Genomic DNA, 12,833 nt, shown 5'->3' with positions numbered 1-12,833 from the left:
CTCTTTGTGACCCCATGAATCGCAGCATGCCAGGCCTCCCTGTCCATCACCAACTCCCGGAGTTTACTCAAACTCATATCCATGAGTTGGTGATGCCATCCAGCCATCTCATCCTCTGCCGTCCCCTTCTCCTCCTGCCCCCAATCCCTCCCAGCATCAGGGTCTTTTCCAATGAGTCAACCCTTCGCATGAGGTGGCCAAAGTACTGGAGTTTCAGCTTCAGCATCAGTCCTTCCAATGAACACCCAGGACTGATCCCCTTTAGGATGGACTGGTTAGATCTCCTTGCAGTCCAAGGGACTCTCAAGAGTCTTCTCCAAAACCACAGTTCAAAAGCATCAATTCTTCGGTGCTCAGCTTTCTTCACAGTCCAACTCTCACATCCATACATGACCACTGGGAAAACCATAGCCTTGACTAGATGGACCTTTGTTGGCAAAGTAATGTCTCTGCTTTTTAATATGCTATCTAGGTTGGTCATAACTTTCCTTCAACCTCTGGGCAAATTCATAGAATGTGCAACACAAAGAGTGATGTAAACACTAATGTAAATTATGTATTAATGTAGGTTCACTGATTGTAACAAATGTACCCTCTGGTGGGGATGTTGACAATGGGGGATACTATGTATGTGTCGGGGCAGGGGATATATAGAAAATCTATATGCTTTCTTCTCAATTTTGCTATGACTCTTTCCAGCAATTTAAAGCCAAATCCTTGGTACCTTATACATTTCCTACCACTGGTAGTGAGTTCTGTTTTTGACTTACCACTCAGAGCAGCATCAATGAAAACACCTCTCCAATATTTTATGAGCCAATGGACATTAATATTTCAAAGAGTACATTTTTCCATTGAGGGTCATCAACCTGTAAAATGCAAGTCAAAAAAGCTGTGTGTGAAAAACATAATTAAGGCATATTTTAAGCTATATACCAAAATATCCACTCAGAGTTTTAGGATATTATAAAAGAGCTAAAGGAAATTGTTCCCTTCTGTTTTCTAATTTTTAATTTTTAAAAAATTGACCTGTAGCCCTCCAGGCTCCTCTGTCCATGGGATTCTCCAGGCAAGAATACTGGAGTAGGTTGCCATTCCCTTCTCTAGAGGATCCTCCCAACCCAGGGATCAAACCTGGGTCTCTGGCATTGCAGGAAGATTCTTTACCATAAAAAACTAAAACTAAAAGCTAGTTAGATTTATTTTTAATTCTAAGAAAATGGACATGTGTTTTAAGGAAAGGTATTCTGGAGTCTACCTATTCTAGAGAATACTAACCTCCATGGAGAGGAAGTTTTCTATATTTTAAACCCTCTTGTGTGTATGTTCATTACAAACACACTATAGAAGTTACAAGCACAAATGTGTTTATAGTGATAAGCAAGTCTCCCTTTAGCCCCTGCCTTCTGATCACTCTGCTCCAATCCCAGAAGGCAACTTCTGTTCCCCATGACATAACTTTCAGATTCTATTTCACAAGCAAACGCCTACTTTAAAAAAAAAAAAGACAAATACAGCACATATATGCTGTTCTGGACTTTCCTTTTGTACTTAACATGTCTTGAAGCTCTTGCCATAGCAGTGGATAGTTACCTCATTCTTTTTCAATATGTTTAATGTTAAGAGGGTTACAGTTAAGAAGTATGTTATTTATTTTTGCCATTTCAACAGCAGAGCTGCAACTAGATTAATCCTTAGTTTTCTGGGCTTTAGTATCAAAGAGTTAAAAAGCTTTAACCTTTTTCTTTGCACTGGAGCTCTATTTTCCTTGCTAAGATTCTCTGTTCTATGCCTTTCCAACCCCATCTGAGGTTGGACATCACTGTCTGGCTCAGTCATTTGATCTCATTTTTCATGAGTCAAATTTAATAAACCCAGATGGCCTGGCTCAGATGTCACTTAAGGATAGAAGATTAAAGGATGAAATGAAAGCAAATGTATAGGACAGAGGGCTGAGGGCTTGTTGAATGTTTGAGATTTTAATGTGCCTGTGTGTGTGTAATTGATTCCTAATCAATTTAAAGCTCAAGTCACCTCCCCCTGACTTGGCGCCGGGAAACTAGGATTAGTGCAGACTTAGTTCATACAAGATAAGTGCTCATCTCTAGGTTGTTCTGATCCCTCAGATCACTGTAGTTCACAAAGACAGAGCACTCAGATACTTCTCAAATACTGTTTCTGACTTTTTCTCTCTGGGTAAGCGAGGCCTACACACTTGCCAAGGATAACTGAGAATGTAAGGGCAATCCTTGACTCGGCAGCTCGAGCAGGCTGTGTGCTAAAAGCAACTTCGAAACACACCCTATAAATAGCCGTTCATTGTCAGCAGGAGCAAAAAGACAAGAGCGAGCGTGCGGCACTGTGATTCAGGTCTAATTAAAGGGTTGCGTCTGCGCCGGGGTTATAAGTGAAGAGCAGCTCTCCCCTGATAACCTAGTCGGACGGCAGCGGCGAAGCTCCACGCGGACATCGGCCCGGGAGGACGCTGCTGGAGGCCGGCTTTGCCTCCACTATGGCAAAAATCATACTGAGGCACCTCATCGAGACTCCAGTGCGGTACGAACAGGAGTTCGAAGCTCGAGGTCTGGAAGACTGCAGGCTGGACCACGCTTTATATGCACTGCCCGGGCCAACCACGGTGGACCTGGGGAAGGCCAGGGCGGCCCAGGCTCCTCCAGTGGACGCCGCTGAGATGCCGCCCCAGAGAGGCGAGTCCCGCTTCCAGGTCCTGCTGGACGTGGTCCAATTCCTCCCCGAAGATATCATCATTCAGACCTTCGAGGGCTGGCTGCTGATAAAAGCTCAACATGGAACCAGAATGGATGAGCACGGTTTTATCTCCAGAAGCTTCACCCGACAGTATAAACTGCCCGACGGCATTGAAACCAAAGATTTGTCGGCGATCCTCTGTCATGATGGAATTCTAGTGGTGGAAGTAAAGGATTCGGCTGGGACCAAGTGACATCGTGTCGGGTTAGTGTCTGTTCATACGTCGAGAGGAAGATCCTAGTTTAGACCATGGTATCACGGCAATGTGTGTATTACCCACGTTTGAAATGATTTTTATGAAGATTAAAAATACAGACATAGTTCCTGGTATGTTGAGGTTGTCTTTCTTATTTTTATTCCGAAAGGAAATTTGTTAAATATGTTCCTACAGCTCAAGTTAATGCTATTCTTAACACCTGAAACATTGACAGTTTAGAAGACTGTAGTCTGATAGCAGAAACGACTCAGAATTATTTCTTCCTTACTTCAACAATGCCAGGGAAGCTTGCATTTGTAATAGTTGATGGCAAAAGAGCCACACCAATTTAAGAAATTCTTATCCATTTTATGAAAGTGTTTTATATTGCTAAAAAGAGCTGTGATCGCCTTTGCTTAATAAGCTTTTCTTTTCAGTGTATTTTATTACAGCATAGCTTTGTAAATATAGAATTTGAAGGTTAAAAAATAGTACTGGAAAATTGGATCTGAAATATATTTATGAGTCACTACATTTGTTACTGTTTTAAACTTACACTGGAATTTTCAGATATAAATCTGATTTTTAAAAGTTCCAAATATGTACCTCATTTTAAAAAAAAAGCTAAGCTGAATCTTAGCTGCAACGTTTTTCAAAGTACAGTGTATGTTCTGTGGATATTTATGAAATATTAAGATGTATTAAGTCATACTTAAATTAATATGAAGTTTAGGAAACCACTTTGAAAAGTACAATGACTGAATTCAAGAAAATTTAAACTATGCTCTTTAAATGTTACTTAAAATGTTAGATTTCAGAAGATGGCAAAATGTACTGCATCTGTTCTCACTGCATAATCCTTAGCTTTAAATAGCTTGGCAGGCAATGAAGTTCTGAGGCCCGAGCTTACATGGGTGTCTGAGTTTATACAGAACATTGGCTGCTTCTATCTCCCCCAACTGCTGCCTTGGCCCAAAGGAGCGGCTGAGACATTGGTGGTTAGGAACAATTGCCTTCAACAGCTGGTCTGTGACATCCCAAGGATTTGCTATCTCATTCTCTACATGTGAAGTATTTCTGTGGGGGAAAGTAGCTGCCTTTACCCCAGACCCCATGTGAGGCTGAGGACAATGCTATGAATAGAAGAGGAATCTGGGTATGGAAAACAGCAGGGTAGCTGCTGACTGCTGATAATACCCCTGAGTTCCTCTATGGTGCTTTATTTGTAGTTTACATGCAGATGCGAGAGACATGAAACAAAAGAAAAATAAATCAGAAGCTACACAAGTTGTTTTGAAAACAGAGATGTTAGTTTATAGTCTAACTAAATTGAAAGCATTTTGAAGCTAGATGTTTATATGAAGTTGGTGATTGTACATTCAACTCTAGGATCACAAATTTGGTTCTTTGACAAATTGAATGTCATAGACCAACTCTGCTACATAACAAAGTTAATAGTAATTAATGGATTACATCTACTAATGTCACTAGGACTGGGATGCCCTTTGTCCCACGTCAGATTATTCTTTTTTATTACTGGGCAGGATAGTGTGAAAACAAGCTAGTGCTTTGAGAAACAAACACAAACATCCTCTCATTGGCCTTGATCTTACTCTAGGTGAGATCTGAGAAATTTCAGAAAGTGAAGTTCTTAGCATGAGGAGCCACTGATAGGAAATGTTTCCTTTAAAAGTTAATATTAAACACATCATTCAATTAGCAATTATCTTTCCTAAGATAAAGTTTAAAGTAATACTTTTTTTTTTAAAATTTGGGAGATATACCAAGCACTATAAAAAATAAAAACCATTGATTATTCTTCTACTACATGAGATAGCTACTTTAAATTTATAGTTCAGAATTCTCTTATACATAAATGCATGTATCACTTTTCTCAAAATTAGGGTTATATTTGCAAAGGGTTTGATATCCTGATCATATTGGTTAATTTCTGTTGCCCTCCTCACCTCCCAGCAACCCAGACCATCATCTGCCCCACTCAGCCCCACTCAGAGCCCAAGCAGGCCCACCCTGATGGGCCATTCATTCTAGTTTCCAACTGGGCTCAGCCAATAGGAGGCAGTGACTGCAGACCAGGGGCTGGAGAGAGGAAGCCGGTGGGCAGGAGGGGCGGAAGAGGAGGGCATTTCATTCTCTACTGCCAGCCTGCTGCAGATGAGGCTCTGGCAGGACCTGCATTCCGCAGGACTGGAGGTCTGCAGGGACAGCTTCTTTTCCAAGACGTGGACTCGTATCAGGCACCAGTATTCCAACGCTCTTTCTTCCTTATGCCCCTTCAACACTTGGGGTGGTGATGTCTTCTGCCATTTCTTGTTCCTGGTACTTCACAATTCCCTATTGATTCCCTTTAAAGACCCTTTCAGGTGATAAAAGAAAATTTCACATGTTGAGGTATGAGGAAGTCATTCTGGCTAATACATGAGTTGACTTGAATTTTAACTGCTAACTAAAACAGCCTGTTTTACACCTGCTTTCATTATTAAAGAAAAGGGCACACTAAGGAATGTCTATGTTAAAAATAAAGAGCAAATGATTCCCTTCCTGGGATGCCAGTGCTGGTCCTCCTTCCATAAGACTCCCTTCCTCGGTGCAAAGGCCGTGCTGACTCACTAACTCTAATCTGTTTTTCTGAAACCTTGAAGGAGTATGCGTGCAGCAATGCTAAGTTGCTTTAGTCGTGTCTGACTCTCCACAAACCTATGGCCCGTAGCCTGCCAGGCTCCTCTGTCCATTGAATTCTCCAGGCAAAAATATTGGAGTGTGTTGCCACGCCCTTTTCCAGGGGATCTTCCCTGGAAAGATCAACCCAGGGATTGAAACTGAGTCTCCTGCATTACAGGCAGATTCTTTACCGTCTGAGCCACTAGAGAAGTATATGCCTGACTTATTTAATGTTCTTGGTTCTGATAAGATATAAAACTATGTTGACAATCAAGTGTCTCTGGAGCAGTTTCTCAGAGCTGAGAGGCTCTCTTCCAGGTGATAGTCCTCAGTTTGGCTCAAATAAAACTCTTTTTATTTTCTTTTACATAATTTCTGTTCCTATTATAGATTACTTTTTGATTATTTTCATCCACACAGGAGATGGAATTCTGACTGGTCTTGTTTGTTTGTTTTTGCTAGAACCCTGATTGCTTGACTTCTTAAGTGATTAGGAAAAAAAAAAATACTGCATTGCTTTCTTTTGCTAGAGAACATTAAGTGATGTGTAATGGTCACACACAATTCCAACACAGATAAACAACAATATCATTTAACCATTCCTTCTCATTACTCATCCCAATAGGAAGCAGATGGCACTGTCAAATTGGAATAATTCAAATTAGAATAATTTATTTATAAAGAGATAAATTACAGAGGAGTGGGCAGGGTGGACATGAGCCACAAGGCAGCTCCCTACCCTGGGGGTAGCAGTGTGGAGCTCTTAGGTTCCCTAGGTCCAAAGGAGAGGAGGAAGCAGGTCTCAGAAATCAAAAAGAAGGTCAGATAGAGAAGAACTCCAGCTCTGACTTTCATCTTGAGGGACACAGTCAGCCAAGGTGACTCATAGGCACCAGGAAAATAAATACTTTCTCCCTCCAATCTCCTACCGGGGTATCCTATTGGCTGGACCTATCTGGTAGCCAGAGGGTGTGGGTGTCCTTTAGATACAGTTCAGCAACCTCCCAGGGGAGAGAGCAAGGTGGAGAAAAGTGGAGAGTGACTCATAGGGGCCAGGGGAAAACACCAGCTCTCCACTAAAGTGAGAACTGTTGCTATAGCTCTCTTTTAGGAAATCTTTTCTACGAAAAGATAGAGCCTGAGACACTATTTGGGTGCCTTCAAGTTGCAATACAATTTGGCACATGCAAGCCCAGAATGGTGAAGGTAAGGAAATAGGGAGAAAAAGGCAAGAAAATACGAGAAACAAAGTGATGTGATGTGCTGCCATGCTGGCCGCTGTTTCACAATGAAAGATTGCCCATATCTTTCATTGTGGCCATATAAGAGTGGCCACATATAAAGAGACTGCAGCCTCTGGGCAGGGGTGTTAGCTAGGCACCTGGAAGTCTCCAGAAGACCTTCGGGGGGAAATCGAATCTTAGAGCACTCCACAGGGTATAAAGGAGAGGGAAATTGCCCTGTTCCCTACTATTTCCCATATCTCATCAGTCAGGTTCCAACTCACAGGGAGTAGACTCTCCTGAACTCTGAGTGGCATCATGCAGCCCCTTAGTGACTGCTCAGAAAGTCAGACCCATGCCTCACAGGGTGACATTTCATCCATTCTGGGGGCAGAAGGATGACGCAGCCTGGTTAGAGCTCAGTCAGGGAGAAAAGAGCAGATTCGGGGCTTCCGCCTGAACAGCAGCCACCTGAGGAAGCTTAGCAGAGGCTCTGGCAAAGGTGGCAGCAGCCTGGCTTGGGAGGCAGGCGGCAGCGGCAAAAAAAGGAGGCAGGCCAGAAGGTACACAGGGTTTGTATTCACAGCAGTCTCAGACCCAGAGCTGTAGGAAGAGGGTACCAGGCAAGTCAGTCTTATAGCATCTACACTGACTTCAAATTATAAACTTTAACATGACCTTATATATGATATTATGTATTATATATAATATTATATTATTATGTATTATATATGTCATTATATTATTGTATATTATATACAATATTATTATAACATTACCATATATAATATATATGTGGTGATGTTATATATATTATATATGTATAATATATATGGTGATATTTTATATATATAACATGTATAATACATAAATTATATAATATATAAATTAATTTAATTAATGTATATTATATATCCCAAAAGACATACATCTCCATATGATATATATTATAATTTATATATATTATATAATATGTATATTTGCTATCTATATATATTTGTTTTTTTGGTGTTTTTGTTTGCCTGTTTGTATTTTTTTTTTTTTTTTTCTGTTTGTATTTTTTGACCCTACTACTTGGCATGCAGGATCTTAGTTCCCCAACCAGGGATAGAACCCATCCCCCCTGCAGTGGAGGCATAGTATCTTAATCACTGGATCACCTCATATTTTGATCTAATTTTTAATCTGCAGTGTAAGTCCTCTTAAACTTCTCCAAGATTTTGGAAGTCCAAAAATCAATGGAGATTTTTATCCCACTGACTGCCCTTACCTTATTTCTCACCTACTTGTGATTATCTGGAAATTGCTATTAATGGTCTTAGCACATCTGAAGAAGGATTTTTAAAAAATACAACAACTTCAGGTTAAAAAAAAAAAGATCCAAAATACCTAATAATCATTTACACAAGCTTAACAAAAATACTGGTTTCCCTGGTGGATGAGCGGCAAAGAATCTGGTTGTCAATGCAAGAGATGCAGGTTTGATCCCTGGGTCAGGAAGAGCCCCGGGAGAAGGAAATGGCAACCAACTCTGGTTTTCTTGCCTGGGAAATCCCCTGGGGGAGGAGCCTGGTGGGCTACAGTCCATGGGGTCACAAAGGGTTAGACATGACTTAGCAACTAAACTAAAACTAAACAAAAATCTGCTTTTCAATAATAACCTCTGCTCTCTTCAAAGGCTCTCAAATAATTAGCTGGAAACAAGAATTAAAATGTTGGTTCAATATGCTGATTTATAGCTTAGACATAATTTGAAAATAACTCTGTTTTAGCAATTGAGTTGGCTAGATGTTCTCCACAAAATAACAGAATAGTAATTTTAAATTTGAAAAATGAAGAATTCTAAGTAACTAAATAAATTATTCTAAGTAACTATTTTCTTTTATGTTTCCTCAGCATTGTTTACTATATAAGAGCATGTATATTTGCATGTATATATTTATAAAATCCTGTTTATTAGTGTTTTCTAACTTCAAGGACAAATACAAAAAATATATTGAGGTAATATAAGATGGCTTCTAGAATACCATTCTTTGTAATTTGTTGAGATTTTCTCTATGACCTGGTATGTAGTAATTTTTCTTAAATGCACTATGTATACTTGAAAATAATATATGTGTATGTTTTCTATTTGAGAATATATATGAATAATCTCCTAAGGCAAAGGAAACAAAAGCAAAAATAAACAAATGGGACCTAATTAAATGTAAAAGCTTTGCACAGCAAAGGAAATCATCAACAAAATGAACAGACAATCTATTGAATGGGAGAAAATATCTGCAAATGATACAACTACTAAGGGGTTAATATCCAAAATGTGTAAACAGCTCATGCAACTCAACATAAAAACAAACAAACAAAACAAACTCAAACAACCCAGTTAAAAATGGGCAGAAGACCTGAATAGATATTTTTCCAAAGAAGGCATACAGATGACCAACAGGCACATAAAAAGATAATTAACATTGCTAATATCATGGAAATGCAAATCAAAACAATGAGATGTCACCTCACACTTGTCAGAGACTCTCTCATCAAAAAGACCACAAGTAACAAATGTTGGCGAGGATATGTCCACTGTTGGTGGGAATGTAAATTTGCGCAGCTACTGTAGAAAAGCAGATGTTCCTCAAAAAAACTAAAATAGAATTACCATATGATACAGCAGTTCCACTCCTGGGTATATATTTGACCAAAACAAAACACTAATTTGAAAAGATGTATGCACCCTAATGTTCATAGCAGCGTTATTTACAACAGCAAAGATATGGAAGTCACTTAAGTGTCAATCAACAAATGAGAGGATAAAGAAGTTGCAGTATATGAACACAATGGAATACCAATCAGCCATTAAAAAAAAGAATGAAATTTTGCAATATGCAACATACGTGGACATGGTGAATATTGTACTTAGTGAAATAAGTCAGAGAAGGAAAAATACTGTATATTATCATGTGTATGTGGAATTTAAAAAATATGCCAAAATAATGAATATAATGAAACAAAAACTTCCGTCTATTATCTAGTAATATATATTGAGATTCCATAGTAAAGAATGAAAACTTGCACATATCACATAGCAGTATCCATTTCAAAACATAGCTGAATAACTAAGGTTTTTATATTTGACATTTCCCCCTAGTTTTCAAAGCTACTTTTTCCTAATAATTTTCATCAGAACTTAAGAACACTTGGGAGCTGCTGTACCTAGCGTTAAAACATACTGTCATGCTACAATAATGTCATGCTACTGTGTTATTGCACAAGAATAAATGAATCAGTGGAACAGAATAGGAAACACTGAAAAGAACCCCACTGTAAAAATTTAGTTTGATAATGGCAGTTGATAAAATGGATAGGAATATGATACAGCATGTGTACCTAAGATAACTATATAGGTATCTATAAAAGCTAAATAAAAAGCTCATTCCTATGATACACTACAATCAAAAGAAAAATTACAAATGAATTTTAGAAGTACTGAATGTAAAAATAAAATAGAAGTACTAAATGTAAAAAACAAAAAATGCTAAAAGTATCCAACCAACACTGTGCTGGTTATTCTATTTTTCTCTTGTCTTTCTGTGCCCTGTTCTGTGCCCTCAGGGCACTACTCTCTGATTTCAAGTTCAATTTACCCAGCTGAAGGCACCAATAAGACAGCAGCCTGCAGAAAGACAGGCAGATTGAAGTATTTTATTCCTTGCCTCTTGCTGTTTTGATTCCAGGTTGTGGCTGGGATTGCCTCCCTCTGTCAGCAGCCCTGATGAGACTGCCTTTTCTCCTCTGGCTCCAGCCCACATTGATAGTTCTGTTGTCTTTCCCCTGTTCCTTTAGGATCAAGGGGGTAATGACTTCCCATTGTTACTGGTCTCTGGGTGCCTATAAATGTGCATCAATTCTGATGTATGGGGGTTTTCCCCATATCACCAAGGAATTCTGTTATACCAGCTGGGTATGCTAAAATTCATCTCAATTCTGACACTATCTACCCTTAGATCCTGCAGGTTAAGGGTTCAGTCTGACAAGATTGCTCCTCTAACCCCAACTTTAGACATCAGTTGCAAGCCCAGCTTATCACCTGTATTTCTAATCAACTGGCTATACAGATTGGCAGTTTTAATAGCCCCTTTCTTGTATTGGACTAATTTGCTAGACTGGCTCAGAGAACTCAGAGAAACATTTTACTAATACTTAGTAGATTACTAGTTTATTGTAATATACAGTATAAACTCAGGAAGAGGCAGATGGAAGAGATGCAAAGGACAAGATACGGGGAAAGTGGGAAGAGTTTTCATACTTTCTCTGGGGGCCTTTCTCCTCGAATTGTCCGCCATCATGGAAACTCTATGAACCACCTCCTTTTGAGTTTTTAGGGAGGTTTCATTACATAGGCATGATTGATCAAATCCTTGGCCATAGGTAATTGAATTCAGTTTCTAGTTCCTTTTCTCTCCCAAGGATGAGGACTGAAGTTTTCCAAGCCTCTAACCACATGATTGGCTCTTCTGACAACCAGCCCTCATCCTTAGGTCACCTAGGGGCTTTCCAAAGGTCACTCTTAACATAACAAAAAATGTCTTTTTTCTCTCTCTCTACTTAGGAAACTCCAAGGATTTTAGAAGCTCTTTGACAGAAATGGAGTCCAAGATGGAATATATGTTTCTTACTAGAAATCCCAATATCACAGTGCCTCAACATTTTTTTTGGTCCCTCAGCCCTGCCCACATCTCTGTAAATAATCATTTTATTATATATTTCTTACAAATCCAAGCTAAGTATGCTTTTTGTGTCCCTTTGTAACTCTGAATGGTGTATCCACCTATATATCCTTCCTCAGGCACAAGAAAGGCCTCTTGTGTCCAAGGAGCAAAAAGACAACAAAAAATAGGAAAACATAAGAGGAAATTGCAAGGAGATCCAACCAGTCAATCTTAAAGGAAATCAGTCCTGAATATTCATTGGAAGGACTGATGCTGAAGCTGAAATTCCAATACTTTGGCCACCTGATGTGAAGAATTGACTCATTGGAAAAGACCCTGATGCTGGGAAAGATTGAAGGCAGGAGGAGAAGGGGGTGACAGAGGATGAGATGGTTGGATGGCATCACCAACGCGATGGACATGAGTTTGAGTAGGCTCTGGGAGTTGGTGATGGACAGGGAAGTCTGGCGTGCTGCAGTCCATGGAGTTGCAAAGAGTCGAACATGACTGAGTGACTGAACTGAACTGAAGAAATATTTGCATTTTGGGGGGATTTTATCTAGTCTGTAAGATTATGATGATATTCAGTGTTGCTTAGTATGGTAAACAATACCTCTATGTTGCTGATTTGTAGCATAAATTAGAACAATCTTTCTGCCAGAGAGTATGTTAAGGCTCTTAATATAATTTTAGAAGTAGAAGAGCAAGAATTAAAGAATTTACTCTAATGTTACAATAAAATTATATAAAATTTGTGAGGCATTCTTTAATTGGAAATGTTGAAAATGTAAGAAATTTGTTACACAAACTAAAGTTTATTCAAGTTATAAAATACTATCTTGCTAATAAAAATAATTTTCCAGAGAAATATTGAGTGAAGTGGAAAAATACTCACTAAATGTAAGGAGGAAAAGCAAGTTGTAAAAGGTATACATGGGGGGAGGGGAGAGAGGCTCAGAAGGGAGGGGATGTGTGTATAATTATGGCTGATTTACACTGTTGTACTACAGAGACCAACACAACATTATAAAGCAATCTTCTTCCAATTAAAAAATAAATTTAAGAAAAGGTATATAAAATTTTCACCTTTTTTTGTGGGGATATCTCTATGTCGAAAAGTTTTTGTTGGGGATGTGATTTTAATGGAAGTATTGTACTTCATAATATGGACATGCCCAAAGCTTATTGTAGGCAGAGAAGAATCAAAGTTTAAGTTTCAAAATGCCAAAAGTGAAGAGGGGTCAGGAGACGGTGGAGTAA

General features: G+C 39.0%; 1 protein-coding gene across 1 annotated transcript; it reads left to right on the top strand.

The window, feature by feature from the left end:
• Positions 1-2,180: 2,180 nt before the first annotated feature.
• HSPB3 (heat shock protein family B (small) member 3) lies at positions 2,181-11,867 on the top strand. Its single transcript, XM_043887840.1, has 2 exons — positions 2,181-2,973; positions 11,474-11,867. The coding sequence occupies exon 1, from the start codon at positions 2,513-2,515 to the stop codon at positions 2,960-2,962; it is 450 nt and encodes a 149-aa protein (XP_043743775.1). The 5' UTR covers positions 2,181-2,512; the 3' UTR covers positions 2,963-2,973; positions 11,474-11,867.
• Positions 11,868-12,833: the final 966 nt, after the last annotated feature.

This window comes from Cervus elaphus, chromosome 25 (assembly GCF_910594005.1).
Source record: "Cervus elaphus chromosome 25, mCerEla1.1, whole genome shotgun sequence".
Lineage (NCBI taxonomy): Eukaryota > Metazoa > Chordata > Mammalia > Artiodactyla > Cervidae > Cervus > Cervus elaphus.
This window is presented reverse-complemented; position numbering and strand designations above follow the sequence as displayed.

Coding starts and splice junctions, on each gene's coding strand:
- HSPB3 (XM_043887840.1), top strand. CDS start 2,513: ATGGCAAAAATCATACTGAGGCACCTCATCGAGACTCCAGTGCGGTAC.